The following is a 27,799-nucleotide window of genomic DNA, read 5'->3' as shown; positions in this document are numbered from 1 at the left end:
TAATATAGTCTGAAAGAACACAGAAGCTTTCAATTAAGCTTTTTTAAATTCCGCGTTGACAGAATTGGGACGACAGCTAGTGGTTTATAATCTAAGATTTCTTTTACTCAATATCATGGTTTTTGAGAAATTTGTAAATGAAATGTTCATATAAAAAGATAAATAGTTAAAAATGTGTTTATAAACAATAAATGCCTCTTCTGACTCTCATATAAATATTTGAAAGGTAATTTAAGGATGAAAAACTTTCCTAGGCGACATCAAATATCCTAAATAAATTATTCTAAACGCAGTGTTATCATCTCGTTTACAATATTTTCAGGCGGGTTCGAGCAAAGTTCATCGCGGCGGTGTCCATTATTTTCATCGTAATTAGGCAAATTAGGCGATAGCATGGGGCGCGGCGGCAGCGGGGCGGAGCCGGCTGGCTTTGCGCCATTGGACAGCGGCAGCTCGCGGGCGCCGCCCCGCCGTCGGCGCGGTCCCGAGCCTTCAGCCGGCGCCGGCCTCAGTCGCTATCGCTCCCTCCCGCGCGGCGCAGCCTCGATTGTAGCCCAACGTAGTCCGACCGACGACAGACAAGCGACCGACAGCGGCAAGCGGCACGGCAGTGTTGTGACGGCGAGTGTGTGTGCGATGCTCGGACGGTGATCGCAGCATGGTGAATTACGTTAACCCGCTCGCCATGTACCAAGGCAAGGGCGGCCAGTACGGCGCGGGCGGCTGGTACGGCTGGCAGCATCAGAACTATGAGGAGCAGCAGTGGTCGGCGTGGAACGCCGCGCCCGCTGGGGAATGGCCTGCGGAGCCGCACCACTTCCCGAAGCGTGAGCCAGGCGAGCGGGAGGTCGGGGAGATGCCCTCGCCGGCGAGAGGGGACCTGGCCAGCCCCGGGGAGAGCTCGCCGGGCGCGCGCTCCTCGCAGCCCGCGCACCCGCCGCACCCGCCCGGCCCGCCGCGCTCCCCCTACGAGTGGATGAAGAAACCCAACTACCAGACGCAACCTAATCCAGGTTTTTATTTTACAAGTACCTACAAATATTTGATTACTAATTAATTATTTATGACGGTGCTTTATCGACATGTCGCATCATTGTCTCTTTAATAATTCTAGAAAATCTCCAATGTTGATATCATGACTTACATTCCCATCCATTTTATCAAAGAAGTCATCAGAATAAATCCCTGTCATAGAACGTAATACAACTTGTCTAACTTGGTGATTGATCATTTTTACCTACATTGCTTTTAATATCAATGTCGATTCAATTGTAAAATATCAAGCATCTATATTAAGAGTACAATGTATATATATATACTCGTAAACTCGTATAACTTAGTATAGGTTAAACTGCATAATCCTTGCCGGGTAGCAGAAATTCTACTAAAGATTTTTGTCTTTACCGTACATTAGATGAATGTCACTAATTATCATCTGTTAGGAAACGAATTATAAATTTTCCTTCAGCATAAAAAAAGATACAAAATCTTATTTTTGTGGTTTGTCTTTTCTTTAACTTCTGAAGTAATTAAAAGTTGCTATATATGAGTATAAAAATGCCTTTTCCATCGTGTTACAAAAACAAATTTTGTTGATTATTAACAACGCAATTGAAAGTTTCCTGCTTTAATAAAAAGTCCGTCGGATGGTGAGTTATGTTAGGTATGTGGTTATATTCATATGTATATAGTACCTATAAAAGAATGGCTTGAATTTTTTAGTGTTGCTTTATTAAGTTTTTAGCATTGTATTTGTGTTCACTTAACTTAAACTTAGACTAAACTTTCCATCTAGTGTAAAAAAATATGTCGGTTATTAGGCAAAAATCTAACTAGGTTAGAACTCGTTTTAATCCCAATTTGTCTGTATTTGTTATTATTTTCCATTGTAACAAGAGAGGGTATGCTTTTGAACCATAATCGCATTTATGGATCATGTTATTTACCGTGAAATTTTTTCTACCGTTGTAATAGAATATATCTTTCTCTTTTTTTCAAAGAAATGAGAGGGTTCGATATAAAAATAACGAGGTCAATATGAGGGACGCTATGAACGTAAAGACAAAAAAATCTTATTCACGCTTATTGCTATGTTGTTAGACATTTACTACTTATTTACTTAACGATATAATACATTTTTGACCGACTTTTCAAAAGAAGGAGGTACTCAATTCGTCTACATTTTTTTTTTATTTTTTTTAACAGTGTTTTAAATAAGGCCAGCATTAAACTCCATATTCCTTAAAAATTTACGTCTTCAAGATCCATTTATTTCCGCCAATAGACTATATCACTGAAAATTTAATAATTCAAGTATTTAGAACTATTAACCGTCATGTGCAGCTTTAGGTAATGATTTACTTATCAGCAATCAAGCCTGTACTCTGTCCAATTATTTAAAATCTAAAACAAATCGTGGTCATAGATTATAAAACCACGGAATAAAATATATGGCACTATTATGGCATATACTTCTGGTCTTCAATATTCTATTGTTTCTTTTGTTGATTTTTAAATGGCCAGAATTAAAATGTTTTTTTTTCTGTAAAAAATCTGCACAATCAAGTTTAAGGAAGGTCGAATCGAGTCGTGATTTGATGCGTAACTAATCGATATAATTTGTGATGCAGTTGGAAATAATCGTTCGTTTTTAGTTGTTGGCATTTGTTGCTTTTATATTTTAGTTCTTTGAAAAACAAAAATAATTGCATCTAAATACTGAATGCATATTCACATACTTAAATGCACGGACATTTAAAAGTTTTAAGGTTAAAATAATAAATCAAATATAACGAGGATATTATTTATTTGCAATGTGTATTTTTTTATAGAAACTATTATTTAATTGGGCTTTGACTTGGCGTTTAAGATTTTAAAAACAAGCATGTCTTCTTGTCTGTACTGTTTTCAGAATTTAGGGATTCTCCCAAATTAGAATAAAACCACAAACAGTTGACATTGGCCCAATCCGCTGAGGGAGAGCCATAAAGTAGAAATAGAATAGAATCGAATTTAGGGATTTATTTTGATTGTATAATTTGTATATAACATTTCCCATTTAAAGTCCAAGGTAAAATAAAGCTTTTAACTTGAACTAAAGAAGAAAAGTAATTTTAAAAATCTCGTTTTTGTACTAACCTCTTACATACTCTTAAATACGCATAATGGTGTAAAATAATTGAAACAAGAGTTGCTACTTTATGCCTTCTATTACATCGTGTAAGTAAACCGCAATTTTATTATTCTTATTTCAAATGTACCTAGAATACAAACATTGTGTACTATTATAATAAAACTAGTACCATAGTACATATCAGTTTTTATCACTTCCTAAGTACAAAGGATTAAATATTTAGTTGTAAAACAAACTAGGTAATATATAGTTATCACAAATATCGTACATTGTGTTAATATAATAAAGATATATTATTTCCTATTGGGTACTTCAGTGATTATTTTTATGGTCAAAATATTGATTTAGATAAATCTTCATCAACATATTTACGTTAATTATTAAAATATAAATTAAAAGGTATAAAAATTATGATATAATTCAAATTAGGCATATAGAAAATGTTAACAATTTTATGGATAAATAAATGGTACGGTCTTCTAGCTTTTCAAATTATGAAAGCTCTTCAGAAGTTTTAGAGTACTTCTTAGTTAAACTTAGCTAAAATTAATAGCGGTATGCTTAAACCGCCTTTATGTTTTCTCTGTCTTAAATAATATGAAAGTAAATTCTTAGGATGAAATCTTAAAAAATGTAGAAAAATATACTAAACAATATTTTTATAGTCGTTTAATAGTGTTCGTAAAGCTCATTAGCCAAAAGCTTTTACTTTAATACCCCAATAAACTACAATAACTGAATTATTTTGCCACTTCCGAAATAGCCGCATGAGGTTATATTCTTTAACAATAAAATTTTTTATGTGTAATACATTAGAAGTGTGTAACAATGACAATCGTAATAGATTTAGCTATAACAGACGGCTACTTTTTCTTAACTATATATTTTATATAAGGTTCATCCTAGCTATAGTTTTATAGGAGTTTCCGTAGTATTAGTAAAGACTATTGCGACTACATCAAAAAGGTCAATTCATACTACATTAGTCGCCTTTGTGACGAATTGTTACCATTTGAGATGTATCTCAAAAGATGCCGAAGCGAGTAATATATATCTTAAAAAAATCAATGAATAGCTTGTTTTTTATGCCTTCATAAACCCCTGTAAAGGTAATCTTTATAATTTTGATATCATGTAAATCGCGGCTAAGAAATTTAACCACACGAGTATTAATAAAAACAGCACATAGAAAAATAACAATGAAAATTTAACAATACTCGTAATACTTTTACAGCAAGACCTTTATCGGGACAGCTAGAGGTAAAACAAAAATGTATTTTAATTAATTTATTATTGTCAATCACAGTATTGTAAAAGCGATAGGCACGCGACAATTACGTTATCATACAATGTACACTTTCTAGTCATCTTGTAAAAGTACTCAAAGCGTGAACAATTAATAAATATTGAATATCGTGTAACAATAGCCCTAAACTTGGATTAAACGGGAACGCGCCAACTGACCGCTCTTCAAATAACAGCCATCAAGTTGCGGTACGTAAAATTATAATTACGTTTACGTAGGCGTGTAACATATAATTTGATACATGCAAATTTTATCTACATATCGAAGCCTTCAGATAATAATCATAGTGTTTTTATGTGAGTAATGGAAATTTGTTTTATTCAACTCCCGCCTGAACTCCATAGTCAGTACAAAGCTCGAAAGCTTCGCATGTACCGCGAATCTCGTCTTATTAGGTAACAGAATAGGAAAATGTTTTAGCACCTGTGATCGTTGACTTTCTCTGTCACTGTCCATTTTCTAAGGTTACCTATGACTTCGCAATTGATTACCTTTCCTTGAATTCTATTGAGTAACATATTATTTGTACGTTCCTTTGCAAGATTATGTTTATTTGTAGAAATATTTAATTAGCGTACATTATAGGATGTTACGTATAAGTTAGGATTACTTTTTTTAAAGTTTAGTGTAAGCTAATACTTATCACAAAGTATAGTATTTTCTGAGCAATTTAATTTACCCCTGCATTGTGAATAATTAAAATTGTTGTCACTTTTTTGTTCATCAAATACATTTTAAGAAATAATTTATCGAGTGACATAGTTCATTTTAACATTCTTGTTCCTAAAAGTTTAAATTTCCATATGCTATTGCATGTCGATGCAATTATCATTACTTACATTCGAGTTACGTTGTTCAAGAACATTTCTGTTAACGCGTACCCTGGGAACGAGCCCGCGGTGTTGGCAATTAATCGGGTAAGGGGGATGTCCCGGCGACAATAACCGACAACTGCTCCCTGGGGAACTTCGCGAACAAATCTTCGCCAAGTTAGCGCGGTCGCGACTCCAAATGTAATTGTACAAGCCATTGTCTTTATTTAGTGCATTGCTGCTCCGTTCCACTTGTAACTTTGTTTATAGTTGAACTTTTAATGTTATTCTTGTCGGATGTTTTGGAAAATTGGCGCAAATATGAATACGGTTTTGTTTATTATTTATTTTAACCTATTGAAAAATAAATTCAAGTAGCATTTCTGTGTTGCATTTCAATATTAATTTCTACAATTAACAGTCTACAACTGAACTTTTGTGTATGTTTTAAAGTATAATGCGGTATCATTAAATAATATAACTGTCGATTAAATTCGTATAACATGAAACATTTATAAATGCGACATTTAAACACAAAGCATTATGTTGTATCAATAGGAGTATCTAGCGCACTGTTTACTCCTATATTTGCACAGAGCCGTATCCACAACGTACCTACCTAACCGGCTCTGTGTATTCTAACCTTTCTGTCTGTTTGTCAACGCCAGTTTACATAAAGAAGGGAATGTTCGTAGAAATATTTCTCCGTTTGTTCTGATTCGTTCACGAATAGTTGACGGGTCGAGTTTTGACATTTCGTTGAATGAAATGGGCCGCTAAACGTATCTCATCTATTGTTACGACCGCCCGACATGATGCGGTGAATGGGGATTTAAGAAAAATGGCCGATGAGTGTCGAAAGTTCCGTCTTGTTGTGGTCACGCCCCGGGGAGTCTGTCTGGCAAAAAACGTAAAAGTATACAGTAGGCGGCGATCATTGTTTTGTTATTGTTTGCGATCGTAACTAATCGATGTTTGACTGCGGCGTCTGTCGGCCTGTCAATTGCTGTCAACACTTGAGCTGTAAATTGGGTCTAATAGTTAACTGTTTGTGTTGTGCGCATTGGACCCGGCCGCTAATGATGATGTTGATTGGGTGTTTGTTCTTAAACATGGTGGTATTGGAGCGATGAAGTGTGCTTGTCTCTGGTGTTTGTGTACCATTCATTTATTTAGTTTTTCCTTTTTTTAATAGGTTCATCAATATTCTCTATTCTGCACATGACAAGCTTTCTATTTCACTATTCTCCTGTTGTGTGGTAGTGGTGTTCAATTCTCACCAGTTGTAATGCTTTTTTACTCGTGATTTGTAATTTTTTTTTATTTGTAATTATACAATAATGTAATAATAATGTACGAATAGCATACAACCATAATCGGGTAAAGAATTTTAGGAGAACTCCTTATCCTGTATTAATAGCTGCAACAAAATTAGTGACAAGTTTACAGAATGTATCGTATTGTTTCGCACATGCACAGTTTTGTTTATTTATTAGTGCGTTTATTGTTCCTTTATTTGAACTTGTTTATCTCGAAACTTGTTTGTGAGTAGCTAATATGTTCAGGCAATAAATTATGTTGATAGTACACAATGATTTGTTTTCAAACACAAATTCTGTGATGTAATGTTGCGATTTGTGGATATTTATGTCGCCGAGGCGGGCACCGGGTCGTCTCGGTTCCCTAAATAGAAGTAAACCAGTATATAAAGTTCCCTTTCGCTTTACAGTCCGTCCTCTTCAAACTCTCCGACGAGGCCCTCCCACGGGAGTGCTACCGTTTAAGTACCTACTCGATCTGAGAATCTTTATTCAAGAGGTACTCGAGTGGATCTGAAATCTTCAGGATCGATTTGTATCTCATAGATCACGATGGATCGTGATTGTCGTAGCGTTATCGTCCCGGCCAGATAGCAGCCGCGCCCTCGTCCATCAAAAACACATTACTAGCTTACAAGAAGGTAACTCGGCGATACGAGGCGTTGTATCAACAATTACAAAGGTGCCGCTATCGCTGGCCGAACGCGATAATCGCGTATTACTGAAAGCGGGATTTCGGTGTTCGGCGCGCCGACAAAGAGTCGAGCGTAACCGATAACCGTCGATTAATTGTTTTCCTTTCACAAATCGCGTTTAACACGGTGTTGGACAAGCTATCCGCGATGTACTGATACGTGATGTACACGTGTAATCGATGCCTGATACCGCGACAGATAACTCACTGCGGACTGTTCATTAAATACCAATCAACATGCGCTCTGCATAAACAAGAGACCGTGAAATGTAATGCAGTTCAGAACTATATTAAAAAACGATCGTTAAATTAGATAAGGTCTGCGTTATTGCATGCTTCCTATGTGAATCTTTCTTTCTTTTTTTAGAGCGACCTATATTGTTTTTTTTAAATTGTTGAAGAATATATGATCATATTTTATATATTTAATCTGTATAATTACTATCGAAATGGAATCTTTTTCTACTAGTGTTTAGTTAAACCTTTGCAAAATAAAAAGGGTTAAACTTTAATGGCGGTCGCAAAAGCACCCCTCATATCCTTGTTATCAGCCAGTGTATTTGTCGACGATAACCACAGACTAAAAAAGTGTTGCTCGCCTCATCCCGGCTCGCCCGCCCGCGCTGTTTGTCAAATGTCAACATTTTTTTTCTATATAACTTGCCACGATAAAAACTTTCTTGCCATTCGGTCCATTGAAGTTTACTACATAAGTAGTGACGCAAATTTTGATCGATTATGTTTTTACACCTTATGGAAGTAACGTATTTTGTGACGTTTGTTTTTATTTTTCTTACATTGTCGACTTTTAGTAACAAATGATGGCAATCATTAAAGTAATAGACAAGTATGACGGATCAATCAATTACATTGTTTGTTTTATAATTTACATCATTTATGTACCTACATACGACACATGTATTTGACGAATAATGTTTACTTATCCCCCCCCCACCCATACAGTTTTTATCGGCCGATATCTTAGTCGGGCGCTTGATCAGTATGAGCTTGCATGGAGGCGCGCACATAAAACCGATTTTGTTTTATATGGTTTTGGCATGACAATCCGACCCGATCAAACTATCGGCCGATAAAAAGTCTATAAGTATACGTGAACTCTTAACTGTCGGCAAATTTATTTATTTACAATTTAAAGAATTATTTCCATAGCTCCCTAATCAATTCTGGTAAAACTATAAGATGCAAATTAATCAAAAATGCTTATTAAGATGTCAGAAAATCCTTGGTACACGTGGGATGTGAGAGGCAAGTGCGAGGCGCCCGCCTTCGCCGGGTCCATCCCCAGCCACGTTTGCTACAAAAATTAACACCCGCTATCAAACACCGCATCGCCTATAGATAGAGCATATTCTGTTTGCTTTTCTAGTTCGCTTTTTGTTTGCTTCGCTAACAGGAAATTTATTTAAGTTATAATTTTGTGTCATTCAAGCTCTCCCAAAGAGTTTATCTAGTAATAGATATACGGGTATGTCGGTACCTTGTACAATGGCCGTAGACGCTATACAAACATGCCAGTGTGTTGATTTTCAACCCTTTTGTATTAGACAGATAGCCATTGTATAATTTTATAGATACCAAGTTATTTGCAACTTTATATTAATAATTTCAAGTTATCAACATTCTTGTTCAGATATTCGGATAAAAAAATATTGGAATTAACACATCGTAGGCAGTAGCACTAGACTGAATCACAAATATTGAGCTTTGTTGAACATAGCAAATCAAAAATGTTTCACGCTTTTATTAAACAGTTAAAAAAAATCATTAAAATTCCTTGACGTATTCTGGAGATACCTTCTAACAAATATCCATCAATCCATCTAAATTTTCGATGTTGTAATATTAGTATGCGGTATGATTACTCACAAATTCTGATAAAAACAGGACTAAACAATTACAATAGTGATAATGATAAAGCTAAACGTTTAAGCAATTTTACTGTTTGCGGTTGAGACGAGCAGGATAATCTGTCAAGGAATAAATTACACGCAATAAATGAAACGGGCTTCTATTTGCTGGAGTACGACGCACTCGTAGCGACATAGTTTACGTAACGCCTCTAATTCCGAGCCGATTCTCTTCCATGTGACAAACATAATTTATGAAGTTCTTAATACCGAGATAAGGAATATTTACCAACTCCGAGTACACAAGACGTCTCAGCTGTGTCTTAGTGTTATGTACACAGATCTACGTATCTCGGTAATTTTACTCGTTGAGAAATCTACGTCGCAGATAAAAATTGTAAATAAAAATTAACATTTTTCGACACAATCACGGAATGTGAAAAAAAATCCCATGTATTTTCCTTTGTTTGTGAGTTGATGCGTGTTGAATCGTGGGTCGTAAACTGAGGGTTGACTGATGCATAAATTACGAATAAATTAAATAACCAGTCTGGTTTTAAATAAGAAAAAATGTACCTTGCTTTTATTTCTACAAAAAAATAAACATTAAAAACCTTCTTCGTTCTTTAATTAATTTACAATTATTTATGATAAATTTATTATGGATTTTTTACTTATGTATGTATAAGTTATGATATAGTTGTACATGTATAATAAGGTAGGCAACGCGCGGTGTGGTCCCGGTCTAATCCCGACAGTAAGCCGTGGTGTGGCGCGGCGCTTCTGTAGTGCCGCGGCTGGATTTACCTTATCGAACTCGAGGGACTCACTCCTACAGACCGTATCCTAGCAACCAACTAAAGAACTCTTCAAACCCCTATATCCTTGTTAAAAGTTATTGGCAAGTTAGAGTGTTATTAGATTCTGATTTTCTTTTTAAATGTACAGCTAAAAAAAAAATAAAGAACAGCGATTCTAAACTCATTTTAAAATAGCATATTTTATTTAATCAATAAAATGTTAAATCTCAATCAGCATTTTAGTCCATTACCATGGGAAGATAAAAATCTCAGTCCAATGAAAAAATGTTATAGAATACTTCATCAATTAGGTCCTCTCTGGTTCTTTTGACGTTTAAATTACTGTCTCGGTACTCTGACCTGTAAATTACACAGACGTTTTGTTTCACTTAAATGCAGTTCGTTAAATATTAGTTAGTTCATAATCTTGAATAAATATTTAATTGAAGGAACGCCCTCACATTTATCTACATGTTTGAATTTATGCTAGAGAATGTCTGTGTATTTGTTTACAGCGTAGGTATTAATATGATGCGCAAACGGAAAAATTCACATCTATTTCATGTTACTTTAAAAGCATAACATTTCGTCTTTCAGTACAGATTATTAGTTTAATAATTTGCTGTTTTAACTAGCAGAAAAATAAAGAAAAATCACTTTGACATTTTTTATTACTATGAGGGTTTAGGAAAAATCTATTAACATTAGTCTACTTCTAGCTTCTACGTAGGAGAATATAAATCCACTACTTTAATACTCTTACTATCTAGGAAGTCAGTAAAGCGCTAAACTTATGTTAAATTTCTTTGTTGTAGGTAAAACACGAACAAAAGATAAATACCGTGTCGTGTACACGGATCACCAGCGACTGGAGTTGGAGAAGGAGTTCCACTACAGTCGGTATATCACAATCCGACGCAAGGCAGAGCTCGCGGCTAGTCTTGGACTCTCAGAGAGACAGGTAAACTGATGTCTAAGCAACTATCAAGAGATGCATTTAGGGTAAACAATAACTATCCATGTTATATAATTTGACTTTAATTAATTTAAAGATCACAGATACATTTTCAACATTTTCCACTTATTACAAAACATACTAATTAATCAAATTCTTACAGGTAAAAATATGGTTTCAAAATCGTCGCGCCAAGGAGCGCAAACAGGTGAAGAAACGCGAAGAAGTCGTGATGAAAGAAAAAGGCGATCACGCGTCGTTGCAGCACGCGCAGCTGCACCACGCGACCATGCTTCATCACCAGCAGATGATGAACGGTATGATGCATCACCATCACTATCACCAAGGTGTCTTACAAGGGGTACCAGAGCCGCTTGTCCCCGGAGTGCCGCCGGTCCCCCTGCTGTGACCGCAGCAACAGAACTTTAGTATTCACACTGATGCCTATGGACAGTGAGTGAAGTGACAGTTTTAACTTAAAACCACTAGTGTGTGTAAACATTATGACTACTGCATTAAATAGACTTGATCTTTGTAATATATGTGATAAATTAGTGCAATATTCTCGTGAGAATATGTATGTACACTAACGTACAAGGTGACTTGTATTCATATAGGTAAAGTATGGTGGCTACCCTGATACTGTCATCGTATGGCAATCGCCATGTACGCCTCTAGTACTCAGGCTTTATTTAATAATGACATTCTTTTATTTTATTAATAATTGTGAACATGTATAACGCTCTTAATGGATAAAGTCCGCGAACTAGGGCTATGAACTGTATAAACTTAATATTATTTTTGACCCTGAACGGACATAGGTAGTCAACAATTAACGCGTTCATTAATGTTTTTGGTTTCGCGCCGTATGTGAAACAATAATTTAATAATTGATTTTAAATGTAAATATAGATAATTATATTTTTATATTATTATAATACATTAAGTATTAATTAAATTGATTTTATTTTAAGTGCCTAATTAAAGTTTCTCAAATCGGTGGCTGCATTTTATGAGATTAATAAAATTTAGGAATGAAAGAGTTGTAGTCATTTCATTCTTTAATAAAATGTGTCTTACAACTTTTTAATGTTAATTTATTATGAATATTGGAAAATCAAAGTTATAATGATAAAATATTAATTTAATTATCTGTAGAGCGTATTTTACATGTACTATGTTAAGAATTAAATACGAATCTCATTATAATTTTGTCCCAATCCCCAGTGAAATTATTTTTAGTGATTTACCGCGTCATCGATTTGAGAAATTATTAATGATTATTTTCATGTTGAATGAGATTATTTGTAGTTGATAAACTGTTCTGTATATATTAGATTAATTTTTTGGTATAATTCGTATCTCAGTTTTAAAGGAATAACACTATAAAAATCTTTCACGCCATATTAACCTAATATTTAAAGGATTTTGGTCATAGAATTGTACAGGGGAGTCCGTGTATTTAGTTGATTATTATATTTTGACACATGTGACAGTGTTGCATTTTATTTATTCGTATAAAAGGAATATTAGGGAATGTTTATCACAATGTTTTGTTTTAATGCCTTTAACGTGTAAGATGGTGCTAAAAGTGAGTTTCTCCTTGCGTTGTATTTGCTACACCAGTGATTCTTTGTAATATTAAGATATTTTGTATCACGAAATTTGGGCTTGTTGTATTTAGACGTTGTGTTGATGTTTGAGAAACGTTTGTGAACACCGATATGTTAGTATGTACGTGGCACTATCACGAAACACATTTGATAAACTAATAAACATGTTAATCCATTTCCAATCGTCGTATTATTTACTTTTATCCTTTTATAAAATACTTGCTGATGCTCGCGATTTCGTTCGCGTGAAACTAAAAAATGTAGCCTATGTAACTCACAGATAAATTACCATTCTAATAGTGAAAGAATTTTCAAAATCGACCAAGTTTTTGATTTGTTCCAATACATACAAAAATACAAATATTTCCTCTTTATAATATTAGTATAGATATGGTAACTTCCAAATAAGTATTTTTGTTTTATTAGGAAGCGAGCTTATCTGTTTTTCAAACTCCAGCAATACATTTGCAATATCCCTAATGTTGGGGATGTTCCCTCCGATCATTTTGTTGCTTCTCTTATAAAAGAAAATACAAAAAATTAGGAAAATCAGATAGTTTTTAGACTATATCTATCATGTCTTGGAATCAATATAATAAGACTTAATTAAATTTTATTCTATAAAGTACAACTCATTTTAAACAATATAAAGTTTCACATTTTAGTTTAAATTATTGTTTTGTAGTCAATTATTTCGTCTGAAAACATACAAGCAACAACGTTCCATTTCCGTTGCAATGAAAATGTACATGAAATTGAAATAAACTAATATTAATTGTACCTGCTTAAATTGTTGCCAAAAAAACATTTGTTTTTTTCTTTACGATTTACATTTCGACATTGATCAAAAGAAACGATAAAATATTAAATTATACACAAGGTTAAATAATGGACTAAAATGAAGGAAAAAATCCACACAAAACCATGGTCAACAGACAAATGGCCACTAAATTAGCTATACATATATATTTTAGAGTTGCGATTGGTAAAAAGTAACTATTATGCTTTTAGAATAATCTTACTAAAATTATAAATGCACAAGTTTGGATAGTTGTTTGGTGGAGTTTGTAGCCTATACTGCTGAACAGATCTCGATGAAATTTAGCATAGATGCATATGATAGTTTGGAAGAACACATAGGCCAATTACTTTTGTTATTTTTAATTCCACGCGGAAGAAGTCGCGGGCGAAAGCTAGTAACAGAATAAAGTAAAAACAGAATAGAAAAACTTAGAAATTGTCTCTGTCATCGAGTGGTTCCTTTCGCAGTGTTTAGTTTTCTTTTTGGTGTAATGCAAATCTAGAAATCTTATTAAAGTCCAGGCACAACTTAAGTGAGATCAAATGTTATCCTTGTGGTTATATAACAAAAGGTTGTGTTGAAGAATTACTTGTGTTTGTAATGAGTATCCGCGTTTTACTTAATTCAAATTGGCATTTAAATAAGACGAAAAAATGAAATTCAATTCCGTATTTCGCATACATAATTTTTTTTGAAATGTAGTAGTAGTAGTAGTAAGGGCTACGGTTTCCGCAACTCCACGGCTAGCGCGTATTTTGCGTGAGAATAGGGCATGGATTACTCCAGCCAACCCAAATAGAAATGAAAGAAACATAAACTATGAAACGAGTATTTTTCTATGTTTACGCAGGGTTTATTACACAATATAAATGAGCGTAATTTTTATACGGAAGTTAGTGTAAAGAATTAATATCCTTAATACAGTTATGAATATTGAATGTCTTTATTAGATGATGATGGCGGCGCGAGGAGGAATGCCGCTAAGTGCTGTGTAAACCGATGTTCATAGGCATTCCGCGGTCAGATCAAACGCGCCGCCGCACCCCGACGCCCCCACCGCCCTCTGACGCCCACCCCGCTTATTATCGATCCTCAGCTCTCACCTATACATTGATTACAATTCATTACAACGTATAAACTAATAAATAATTAAACCTGAATAAAATTAATTTATATCAGATACGATTAAATGAATTGTTTGTTAATTAGAAATGGAAAGAAGTATTTAAGTTGATTGTACTTTATTCGTTTACTTGCAGTGTTTTTGTTTTTTAGGGAAAGTTTGTGTTTAGGAAATTGTAATCCAAAGGAATGTATGTCATAATGCTATAAATAAAAAAGTTAATAACTGCAATTTCTATGTCAATCTGATCCAATTAGGATAACTTAACACTGGCCCAATCCGCTGAGGGAGAGCTATAAACAAGAAATAGAATAGATCCAATTAGGACATAAAGTATTTCGATGCTTACAACTTAAATATAGTTTACTGCATCTAATGCATTGACCTACAAGTCGGTTGCAAAAATAACATTTGATTAAAATATCTGCAATTATAAAAGTATTTTAATAACTCTCGTCTAGCGGACCAGTTTGTGATGGCCACTCGTTTTAATTAGTTTGGGCCGTTTGGGTCGCAATCAAGAATTCGTCTGGCTTGTTGGTATTGACTAGAAGTAGATTGCAATAGCATAACGAGTTTATACATACTTGTATGATTCAACACAAACAATTTAACTGCTTTTCTAAATTATTTATTCGTTTCCATCAATTGTGGGATAATTAGGGATCAGAGTTAAAGTTGATTTAAACATTTTAGTTAAATGCAACTTAACAGCAAGCAAGAGAACACCACGTTCAGACACAATTCGCACTTCGCCACTATTTCTGTATTACTATATTATGTTCTTTCATGTCATAACATTACCTATCAGCACACTATACGTCCTTACTACCTAAATAGTAAATATTCAAGTGCGTAAACAAAATAGTTCACATTTAAATTTAATGCTTAGTCGATATTCTCCGTGAATCATTAGAATTAGAGACAAGCTTATAAACAATATGATACGACTCTTATCAAAAAAAGATACAATAAGTACACAAATACGAAAATTTTCATCACGAATTCATAACATTAGTTAATGTTATAGATTTCATATTCACGTTACTATTTTCACTATTAGGTATATTAAAAGTAAGTTACACAAAATATGATTCACAGTTTTATCCGTTGTTGTCCTCGACGAAACACTTACAAAAACATTGTCGTCCCGTTCTTTCTTCTTTGAAAACTGAGATAACAATAACCTTTTGTACGGGTGTTTTGCAGTGGAAACTCAGGATAACTTTATCAAGTTGGAAAGTTAACAAGAGGCCGTCACACGGCGCGACCACCGCGTCGTCCTCAGCCACAGAGAGGACCGCGGCCAAACAAACAGTGTTGACTGTTTACTCTATCCTCGCTCTGTTTGCTGTTTGACAGAAGTCTCACAGGTCGTTAACACGTCACGCCTAACTGGAGGACACAATCAACACGGTTACCTTTATAATTAAATCATCAGCGCAATCATTAGTCAGATGTTATGAGATGACTGCAGCGAATGTACTGTTTGCGTTTGTCTGATTATATCCTTAGACAATTCTTTATCGGAATTCAACGCATAGTCATTAAAATGGAGCGATTGGTGTTTCCTATTCCTAACATACAATCATCATTTTTCACGTGATCTCATACAGTCTTGAGCCCATTGTTGTCTTGGACAAACCATGCTAGCCCAAGATGGATAGATTTACTTCTCATTTTTTGATTTTCTTTTAATAATATCAAAAATATGCAAACATCAACAATATTAAGCTATCCTACTAATATGATAAATGCAAAGTTTAGATTGATGAATGGATGTTTATTAGAGTTTGTAGCCTAAGCGGCTGAATGGATCTAGATGACATTTTGCATAGATGTAGAGGACAGTTTGGAAGAACAGTTACTTTATTTGTTTTTTTTTTAATTCTACGCGGACGCAGTCTCGGCCAAGAGCAAATTAATAGCTTTGATTTTCTCATAGATTGTTAAAATAATGAGGTCATCATAGATTATTGGATTGATAAATTGAGATAGTAAAAGTAACTAACCTTCATTTTAATGACACATCGACGCGATTTATTGGCCTTTAGAATAATTAGGACACATATAAATGAACTTTTAAACAAATGTATTTTATACATATACGAGTAGTACACATAATTTTGACTGTTACATGGGTAGTTTAAGTTCATTCAACATCTATACAAATAAGAAATAATCACTGTAACTTTGAAGATGTCGATAAAATGTCTATTGTGTTCTTTTTGAAAATATTGAATGAATGTGTAAAACAAATAATAAGTAACCAATTACAGTGAATCATTGAAGTTTTTTTTTTAAATTCTTGGTACAACATCCGTTAGTACATAGATAAGTATAAACGCCTGATAATTGTTTGTTATCGCGTCCATTCTGTATTGAACTAGGCTGCTTTAATCCTTTTGAATTGATATCTAGATAACGTCGGATTATCGGCACACATGAAAGCACCTAAATTAATTTTTAATCCCGCTTTCCCTCCGTCAGTTTCTCGTATCTCGGCTACAGACTTGATATGTTGATAGTTAATACAGCTCATGATTACGGCCCGTTCGACTTTGATAAACACAACTAAGACATTACCTGGAAGTTTACACAAGTACACATACTAGATATTGGTCAGTCTTGGTCACCATTTGTATTATAATTGTTAACACTGGCCACCAACAGACAAACTAAGAATATAATAAAAAAGAAAAGTATGATTTTCAGAGTAAAACAAAAGAGTGCTAGATGTGATACGAAGGAAGTAACAACGTAAATGTGACCTCTTGTAATAAATTGTATATTTTGTGTTAAAGTATTAATAAAGAAGTTATAGAACAAGATGGTATTAGTTTACATTCTTTCAGATATTAAGTAACAAGCGTTGAGTACGGGTATATGTCCATAAATTGAGGGAGCGGATGAACGTGGAAATTGACACCGTTAAAGTCAAGGTAAAAAACTAGTTCATATTACATATTTTGGAAAAAAAAAATGCGTTTTGAATTGAAATTGGCGACCACAAGTTATGTTTAACAAAAGGTTTGATCGCTTCAAGTCCGACGCAGTTATTAAAGCTGAAATTCGAAACATAGCTTATGCAAAGAAATATTAACTTCATCAAGTTATCTGTATAATATCAAGTATTTGCATAATAAAAACTACATTCCAAATAGGCACTTTGATTGTTGATAAAATGTCACATATCATTTTATGTATAATACCGAATTAAAAAGTATTAGACGAGATAGATGTGCCTATCTTTGATAAAGGTTTTAGTTAAAGCTGCTTTTTCCTGTGTTTGCAATACGAATGATATATGACATAATTTATTACATGCTAAATAGTGATTTTGGACCAAAAATAACTTTTAAGAATTAGCATAGACTTATAGTAACTTGACTTAAGACGCGATGATCTGTTGTTCACTTTTTCTCATTTTTTTTTACCTTATTTATGGAGTTTCCCGCCCTCAAGTCATAATTCAAGATCCACAACACCTGACCAGTCTTATTAACTTATTACTTTTGCCTGCGAATCCGTCAGCGCGATATTACAAAAATCAAACTAACTGGTTCTTGTATTCTTCTAGACTATGTTATACATTTGTGCAAAATTTTAACAAGAACCGTTGCTCTTTCCGGAGATAGAGTAAATATCTATACTAATAAAATAAACACACACTATTTCGTGGCGTAGGATATCAGAAATCCCAGCATGTTTTTGAGAGATTCTTTCTTTAATAAAAAGCCCTACACTTACGAAACGCTTTAGGCTATATATTTTCACGCTATTAAATTTAGGGGGTAAATTTAAAAAACCTTCATGTGGGAAAGAGACTACAAACTACAAGTTGCTAACATTAAGGAAACAAGGTCATTATGGTCATAGCAATTTTGACATTTGCAATTGAGGATTTTAGAAATGCAAACCAAATTAAAGTTTTATAATTTCATGCGGATGAAACCGCACGGGAACAGCTAGTTAAGGATACAGTAAGAAGTAAGATTCTTCGAGTCATGCTTCGAATGATTAAGTTGCGTCTTAGTCATGACTAGACGTGAAATGTTTTCAAAACTGTCGTGCGTGACTTTCGAAGCGTCCATATTTCGGCAAGTAAACAGTGTTATCATAATAACATACGGAGTATCTTGTGAGATTAGTATTTGTTTGTTTTGCAATTGTATCGTAAAATTTAGCATTATAAAGAGTGTAATTGGGCTTGGGAATTCCTTCACCTAAGCCTAAGTAAGTCGCACTCACTAGACCTTGATGAGACTATCTGTGGACATCAATTAAATTCAGTTATCAATGTCGGAGAAACCAGTGTTTGATTGTGTATTTGGAGTGACGTAACGAAGTTTTTATTTTTTTAGATTTTAATGTTGAATTGAACTGGATTAAGCCCGATTCGTTGCTGTTTTTTAACTGATCAGTCGAATTGTGCAATTGAAGTTTTGCCTGCACACGCATTACTTTAACGTTTTTAAGTTAAAACTCTCAAAACTAAGCATCTGTTATACTCGTAATATAAACGCTAATACAAATTGCAAAACAATCTGTTAATATCAGATGAAAAATAATAATTTGTGAATTATTAATGAAAATCAAGACCTAAACCGAAGGTTTAATTATCGTTGTGTTAAAATAGTGTCCCTGCATTGACTAATGCAGGGGCTAGATATTGTGACTTTGAACCGGCCCCGTGCTCTCCAGTGCAAAAAATGGAACCTTAGTTAAGACGTAATTTGCATCCATTTGCTCTTGCAATTTCAAAACAAATGAAGCAAGTCATGGCAATCAAATAAAAGTACTTGGTTGATGCTTATTAATTTTAAATTATGATCCAATTAAATGTGTTTCGTAACTTTATACAGGCAAGGATAAAGCCGAAAAATATATAATGTAAATACTTAATTTATAAAAGGATACCCAAAAGAATTATACAAAAGCGTAAAAAATACTTCTATGGTATCAGTAATTGAGTTATAGGTACCTGTATTTGAATTTATGGAGATGCCTCAAAAACACAGTCTGGTCGTGAGATAAATAAGTAATTGACATAAAATGCGACGCATACGCCAAAGTAACGAATGTCGATCGTTATTTTGTTTTTTAAATTAATTTGTTAAAAAATCACTGACACTCTCGTATGATTTCTTATTTTTATTTAATGACTGGACGATTTTTAAGAGACACCGCTAAGAGTAGATTTTATTGTTTTTTTTTTATCTCATTTATTATACCTAAATCTCGAACGTCGTGATGCGATTTGACTTCGAGAAAGATTTATGTTTATAGTTCTTCTAATTTATAACGTTCTATAAAGATACGTCAAAAGCCTTCGATATTCGTGTACGCTTCTAACTCTTATACCTGCATTGCTTTTATATTCAAATGTCTTATTTAATAAGTGTTTAGAATGCTTCAGGTTAATGTTATGTATGCATATATGACACTTCGAATACGAATAATCTGATGCAATTGTTCGGGATTATTTCATAATCAAATTCCTTTCTAAATTGTTTTTTGTCAAATTGGGATTGTCGCAATATTAGTAGCGTGAGTTTAAATCTTCATTTTCCCTTCAGGTGTTCTACGCCCGTAGGCATAGTTCTACGAAAAGTCTCAATTTTGCGAGAGATAGTTACCAAATGTGCTTTCCTAACCGTGTGAAACCAGAGCGGGTCATTTGTATATCTTAATTTACCTGGGACCTTCTTAGTTCTCATTTTGGTGTATTTCGGTTCCCTGGCATTTCCGTAGGCACACTGCCGGCCGCGTATTGACTGGCCGCTGTACAAAAGCGGCTGCTTTTATGAGCCCATAAAATACTATTGTAAGACCAGAGCAGCACGAAATGCGGGGCATTCATTGTTAATACTTTAAATAAGATATCCATTTTTTTGTATTGTTTAGCCCATTACGGTCGGCGTTTGTACATATTTTGACTGGCAACGCCTTTTCAGAAATGAAACGCTTTGATTCCGCCGACGCTATTGTTTTCTATCGCAAAACGATCACGTGCTGACTTTGTGCCTACCTCGACAGCTCTAGACGAGTCTACTCCGATCTTGTCTACACTCGTTCTTAATATTATTTCAATTCCTGTAAAAACAATGATTAACAATACAAAAGAATCAACCGTTGACGCGATTGCTTACTATTTGTGGACAATCGAAAACAGAGGCAACTGTATTTCGTTTATTTATCGATTTGCACGATTGGTAGACATGTAGGCTTTTCAATATAATTTTAAGCTAGAATCACAAACTGTCGGATTCACTCTCATATATACCAACAATCTTTATAAATTGTATATAATATAATATGTCTTTATGAATCTTATGATCACCAGGCGGAAAAAATGAGTAAATTTTGCTTAGCATATTTTCTGGTGTTTGCGTTTTATTGTTAAGCTTTACAATTACGATTGTACGTTCACGTCCCCCGTAGAGTGAACCCGTGGAGAGTTATCATAGTCAATGTCTAATTATTTACTTAAGTGATCCTTCTGTAATTCTCATATTCTATGCTCCTGTTTGAATTAGAATAGATAAATAAGTTTCAGCTCGTTGGTGAAGCACAAAGTAACACAAGAATACATAGGTCCTCGTGCTTCGGTGAATAATAATTATGGGCAAAATGGAGAGGGCAAACTCTTGGTTACGGTCCTTAAGAGTGTAAGAACAAAATGTACCGGCGTAAAATCCGCTGAAGTTTTGTTTCGCCTCTCTATTTACATGTAATATATTCACTGTGTGCAGCAAGTAAAATCATGATTCTTCATCTAGTGCGGCGGTCAAAATGCGCCCCCAATGATATTTCCGCCAGTGCACGGCAGGTATTTCTAGACCCATCAGCACTAGGATTGATTAAATTGCTATAATAATTGTAGAATCATAATGTATGCATTTTATGTAATGTAATCTATACACCTGAAATTATCATTACGCACTAGCGAGAGGGACATCGTTTTCTTCGTCCACGCCAGTTTAAGTACCTCGTAGGACCGATATCGGCCTGTTACGCTGTGAACATATTGGGATTCATATGCAAAATTAGAGGCCAACCTTCAGCATTGAAGAAGCACTATAAGAAATAAGTTCACATATATATGTAACTGTGCAGAAAATAGAAATAGTTACCATTTACACGATCCGTTATGATTGAAACACATATGAACCGCTATTACTGTAGAAGTAGAGAGTTTAATGTCATAGCTACCAATCAATATAACTTACGTAACGCCATCATTTGCTGAAAATACAGAATCATGTATGGGAGCGACTTGAGTCTTGAGGAACGGAGGCCACTTAAATTTTAATAAGAACGACCATTATGCGCCATAAAAAGCAGTAAATGTGTAGTTAGCGGGGTTCCCTGACGGTAGGCAATTTGCGAGGCTCCGTTTACGGGTTGCTCAGAGACGGGGTCTTTTATTATAAGTATAGCTTGTGATATAATGTGCATGGTACTGATTTATTGAAACATGAAGTCATTGAACTTTTGCTTGATGCCGAAGTTTCAATTCGCCTTCGGTATCAGTTTCACCGCGGGTGTTTTCATTTTAGTCTCCAATATATATACCTACAGTTTATTATTTTAGTTTTTGCAATGAATTAAAATAAGATTTTTTGCATATGCGATTCGAAGATGGAAATTCGCGGTAAGTGCACATAAAATTAATAGCACACCACGTTAAATTTACTTTCACAAAACTTTATTACTTTGTATAAAATTTTTCAACGTTATTTTATTTTACATATTCCTACGTTTACGCTCATCAAATGTAAAACACCTACATGTTTCGTAAAAACATGTTTATTTTTCTCTTACTTCTAGTTATGTAGATTTTTGTAAACTTCGTGCTGTCTACAATATTTATGTTTCTATTTAAATTAAAGAATTTCTAACGTCAATTAATGATAATTTAATGAGTTGTTTGCATTAACACAAGCATTTGATTACGTTTTAACACATTGGTCTTAATTACTAAAGTTAATCAAAGCGATAAACATCAAAGCGGTATTAAACTTCTAGACTGGCTTTAACTCTCCAAGTAATGGACTCTAAAATGATAATATTTTCTAGCTCTTTTAATATTTACCATTCTATATATTTTAATATTAATGTTAAAAGATTTTCATTTCATAATGATTAAAAAAAAAACACAAATGACCAAAGGTGACAATGTAAAAAAAGTTTGAATATAAAGTCTTACTTGTCGGAGTGACGAGCGATTTGTAAAATTCAATTCCGAAGGCAGATCATATAGATGGTACCTCAGATGTGGGGATGCGTATGTCAGAGATATAAAAACAACAATCGCGTAACATTAGAAACACTATCCTTATTTGACAAGCATCTCAGATAAATCAACACAAGCTAATCGGATTGCAACCATTTACAGAGGTTAACCAATTCGTTTTATAATAAAAAAGCGCATCATCCCACCATTCAATGACAACTGTCATCAGCCATTCGATGCACATCGTGCACGATAGATGTCAAGCGGCGATTCAGCCAGTACTCAAAATTGTTAATGGCCAGTAACTTTAATCTTTCAAAAAGTATCAATCAATTGGCCCAGTTATCTTACTAGTTTTACTTCTTACTAATACTATAGTTAAATGTGAAAGTTTAGATGGATGTATGGGTGGATGTTTGTTAGAGTTTGTAGCCTAAACGAATGAACGGATCTCGATAAAATTTGGCATAGACGTAGAGGATAGTTTGGATACACATAGGCAAATAACTTTTTTTTTTAAATTTCGGGGTGAAAGCTAGTGGTTAAATTAGGCGATCATAAAAACAGTTCGATTCTCTTTAATTCTGGACTCGATCTATTTTAAAACTGAATTCGCAATCGTTTTTATTGCTTCTAATGCCTATGTTGTTAAATGGTCTTTACGCGACACAATCTTAACATTCTAAATAGCAATTTAGTAATGTTAGTACTATTAAATTAACGTGATAAGATTTCTATACTAGTTTGATATAACAATAGCTGGGTAATAAGTTGTAAAATAATATACAGTAGCATTAACACAGTTATTGTCCATATTCATTCATTATTTCAAATTAAATTGGTATAATAAAACAATAACATGAATAATTCATTACACACATAGTTGAATATAGTAATATTTGGAATTGAAAAGAAACATTTACCTTATTTTAGGCAGATTAGCACTTGAAGTTAAGTTTCGATATGATGTTTTTTGTCTTGTTTAATTAAACACAAAAAGATATTATCTATTTCGCTTTTAGATAATATTACCAAAGTAAACTGTATAGTACCTTACTATAAAAACGTAATCTTACTAATATTATAAATGCGAAAGTAAAGATGGATGGATGGATATTTGTTTAAGTTTGTAAGCCTATAAGGCTGAACGGATCTCGATAAAATTTGGCTTAAGTCTAGAGAATAGTCTGGAAGAACACATAGGCTATTCAGTTTTTTTTAATTCCACGCGGACGGAGTCGCGAGCGAAAGCTAGTCAAGAAGCGTTTGGTACTGTAGATGTAATTCACTTCGCATTGGATTTTGAAGATTTTTTCGAAGTAATTTCCCTAATCGGTCCTATAAAGGCTGATGTAATTACATCACATGTAGGGAACAAAGGCTTGTTGCGGTTGCGTAGGCGGGGCCGCGGGCCGCGGGCGGCGGGCGGCGGGCGGCGGATTAAGCTCGGACAAAGGCGACACATGAAACGCGCCGCCGAATCTGCTTATCACGGGCCCGATTGTTTGCTGCCCGATCCTCCATATTGCCCTCTATATATCAAACCTTTACATACACACCACGTATCAATAACCTACCTATTAGCATGTGTGTGTTGAACAATCTACTTCTACTTCAAGTTCAAGATTAAAACTAATTGTATATTATGATAATATCTTTACAACATGTCATGGTTTAAAATCTATTACCGCGACGTGTGCCGCGCCGGGGAAGTTTTTTGTTATTACTTTTATCGAGATATTTTTATTATGTTTGATATTATTAAAACAATTGAGGGTTAAATGCATTCTTATGAACATCGCAGCGATTAGATTAGAAGTGCTAATATGTATTTCTTTTAACAGATCAAGTTATAACTAGTATTTATACAAGATTGCCTTCGAAGCTAATTTTTATAATTCACTAGCTTTTCCAGTGCGGCTTCATCCGCATGCAATGTCAAAATTCAAATGCACAAATGACAATTGCTTCCTTGATGTTGGCAGCTTGTAGTTTATAGTCCGTTACGAACATGAAGGTTTTTTTTCTCCAATTTATATACCACTAAGTTTAATAGCGTGAAAATATATAGCCTAAAGCGTGTCGTTAGAGTAGGGCTTTTTATTAAAGAAAGAATTATTCAAAAATATGTGATTGCTGACATCTTACGCCACAAAGTAGTGTGTGTTTACGCTTTATTATATTAGTATAGAAGTATAGATGCAACATCTCTTACCAATGTATGTATTTAATACAATTTTGAGACAAAGCTTTGAATTAGTAAGATGAAAGAATACGATGTCTAAATTATAAGTACTAAAGGAAATTTTTAAATCCAATATCTTGCCATCTACCGTCGGACTGTCTGAGCAATAAATTTGGCAATTGTTGTACTATAGCTATTGAACATTTGTGTGAAGATTTCTTGGGGAATGTTAATTTGTTGTAGGTGTTACGTTTATTCACACCCGCCTAATTAGGACCGGTTCGCTAGGCTCGCTTTAAGAATAGAAGAAATTTATTGCCCTCTGTATCCGCGACTCGTGTTAAGTTTAACAGAATATAAAAATTATGTATCTGTTACATAAAATACAAGAAACAAAGAGTATAAAATATATAGTATCTTTAATTAAATGTATATTGAAGAATGTATAAAAGAAGAAATGGTATGCGGTATAGTTTAGGTATATTTTGGTTAATTCTTATTTTTATTATTATAAGCTTACCTTAGTCATAACAATAATAATGCTATAAAAGTAATTGTAATTACGTAACAACTAATTAACTATACTAATAGTTAAATTTTATGGATGGTTTTATCGTAATTCAAACGAAATGGGCGACATAATATACATAAAGCTACTTTTATGTCACATTGATTTGTGTACAAATCGATGCGAGACGTAATCCAAGCGAAATACCAATAAAGCCGGCTATTCACTAATTTCACGGCAATTACTGCCGGCGTTTCTATATTGTTCTAAGTGAGACGACTCCGAAACAATGTGTAACGCGCGTCGCGGGCTGTAAAAGCTGGTGACGCTGCTATGGTTCTTACACCGGATTTTTATTATGCACTATATAAATTTATGGAATCATCATCGACTTGTATGGACTCTATTCGCTGGCCGACTCCATAACCATTACGGAATGTATTTAGATACACGTGTGTTCACACTCAATAAGCCCGACTTTTACAACTGATTTATAACTTTTGATGAAGTATTGTGCAAATAATTACTTAATAGATTAATAAAAAAGATTTGGCTGGGAAGTTAATTCAAAAGGAATTGTTTTTACGGTTATATCTAGTAGCTGGGAGCTTATTCTGTACCTACATACATTTGCATATTAATTTTATGTATATACGGCCGCTAAGCGATAAGTTACGAGTAAGTTTTATGTTTCTATGGGTAAGTAAGCTTTCTAATTATTCCAAATTCATTGAGTCGCGTTCACAAAACCTAAGATAGTCACTAAAATAAGGGATAAAAATGATTTTTAAAGTTTTCTTATCCCTGACCTAACCTGTTATCTGGTCTTAAGTACACAAGCGTAGAGCGCTAAGTGCAGTAAATATTATCGATCGTAGGCATTAAAGGCTGACAATAAAAACGGGGTAAAGAAAGATATATAGCCTCACTTCATTCGTAATTAAAAAATAAATATTTTATAACAATAAAGTTCTCGGCGCACGGCAGCTGTAGCTGTAGATAAGGCAAGGCATATGCGTTGAGGGCACGGACGGCGCAGGCGCACCGGCCGCGGCCGACGGCTCGTTATTTTCTGGTCAATTGCCGCTTTACAGCGCCCGCGCATCCTCGCTTCCAATTACTGTCCAGCCGCCTACACCATAAAACTCTAACAAAACACAAAAAGTCCTAAGTAACAGACTCTGTATGCGATTTACAACCCTAATCAATTGGAATAAGATGCAGTTTCGATAACCGTAAATTACAAGTTATGTTTTGTGTCTGATTTAAATGCAAATTATGCTTAGGTAAAATGTGTTTGTTGTCCGTCCCGGGTTTTATTTTTTACAATTATATCGTTCGGTTACTTGGAAATGCATTCAAAGGAAATCGGAGAGGGTTTCTTGATGTTTAATAGGCTTAGATTAGAAGTTAAAAGCGGGGTCGGGTCGGCCTCCGGACGCATTAAATGGTTCTTAGGGCTCCGAAGTACATAACGACTCATTATGTATAATCTTTGAAAAAAGAGCACAGGTATTTGGTTTTATTCTTCCGCAATAAGGATCTGAAAATCTTAATTAATAATTATATTACAGCATTACGTTTAAAAGTCCACAAAAAGTACCCAAATGTTAATAATTCAGCTGATAAAAAATGCTTTGTAAATAAAGGTTACCATTTTATAATTCTTATAGAGATAATAGTTGTATTATAAATAAACTATTTGAAACAAACTGAATTCAATTGTGTAATTATATATTTAATTAGATTCGTAAGTTGAACTTATAACACTGGTGTTTATTTTCAGTTTTAGGCTATGTTTACTGTTTGTAAAGAATTTTTTCATAATACATAACGGTGAATTTTTTCTATAGTGCATAACAGTATAATGTGCACCTTGTTTTAGCAAAAATCCCGTAACTTAAAGCAAGGCGCAGAAAATTTTTGCCGATAGCCCGACTTTATTGCACCCGGTAATAAACCTTAAGTTTTGCAAGAGCAATTAAGACAGTGCACCGACAAAGGGCTGCGGCGCTTTGAAGTTGCCGCCGGCTGCATCCGCTTTCTCTAAGATAACGCCGGATATGACGTGGCCTTGCGCCCTGTCCCCGGAGACGGAGAGAGCTTTTCACGATTGCTCGATAAATTCCAGCGCACGGATAAAAACCCTCCTTCATTCTGTTTGCGTAACGACCGGGAAATATTTTCATGACTCATTTGATACGGTTATAATTTTTACATCATAACCATTTTTTATTTAGAATTTATTAAGTGAGAAATATTGATGTCAATGTTACATACGTGTGATACATATAAGTGTTACCGGACAGCAGATTGCGTATATTTTAATAATAAGGGAAATTTCGTTTCAATTTAGTCAGTCAAATCTTATTTGCCTTTTTATAATTTAGGCTGCAATAATTTCACAATGGTTTTTCATGAGACAAGTGACTTGGCAAGTTA

General features: G+C 34.2%; 1 protein-coding gene across 1 annotated transcript; it reads left to right on the top strand.

Annotated features, from left to right (window-relative positions):
• Positions 1 to 533: 533 nt before the first annotated feature.
• On the top strand, positions 534 to 11,745 carry LOC106100519 (homeobox protein CDX-2). Its single transcript, XM_013279387.1, has 3 exons — positions 534 to 1,013; positions 10,748 to 10,893; positions 11,051 to 11,745. The coding sequence occupies exons 1-3, from the start codon at positions 659 to 661 to the stop codon at positions 11,294 to 11,296; spliced, it is 747 nt and encodes a 248-aa protein (XP_013134841.1). The 5' UTR covers positions 534 to 658; the 3' UTR covers positions 11,297 to 11,745.
• Positions 11,746 to 27,799: the final 16,054 nt, after the last annotated feature.

This window comes from Papilio polytes, unplaced genomic scaffold (assembly GCF_000836215.1).
Source record: "Papilio polytes unplaced genomic scaffold, Ppol_1.0 DF824047.1, whole genome shotgun sequence".
Taxonomy (NCBI): domain Eukaryota; kingdom Metazoa; phylum Arthropoda; class Insecta; order Lepidoptera; family Papilionidae; genus Papilio; species Papilio polytes.
The sequence above is the reverse complement of the archived record's forward strand: the minus strand, read 5'-3'. Positions and strand labels throughout refer to the sequence as shown.

Excerpts from the sequence above, each read along its gene's own strand:
- LOC106100519 (XM_013279387.1), top strand. The coding sequence starts at position 659 with ATGGTGAATTACGTTAACCCGCTCGCCATGTACCAAGGCAAGGGCGGC. Across the intron at positions 1,014-10,747 it reads CCAGACGCAACCTAATCCAG|GTAAAACACGAACAAAAGAT; the intron begins GTTTTTATTTTA and ends TCTTTGTTGTAG. Across the intron at positions 10,894-11,050 it reads TTGGACTCTCAGAGAGACAG|GTAAAAATATGGTTTCAAAA; the intron begins GTAAACTGATGT and ends AAATTCTTACAG.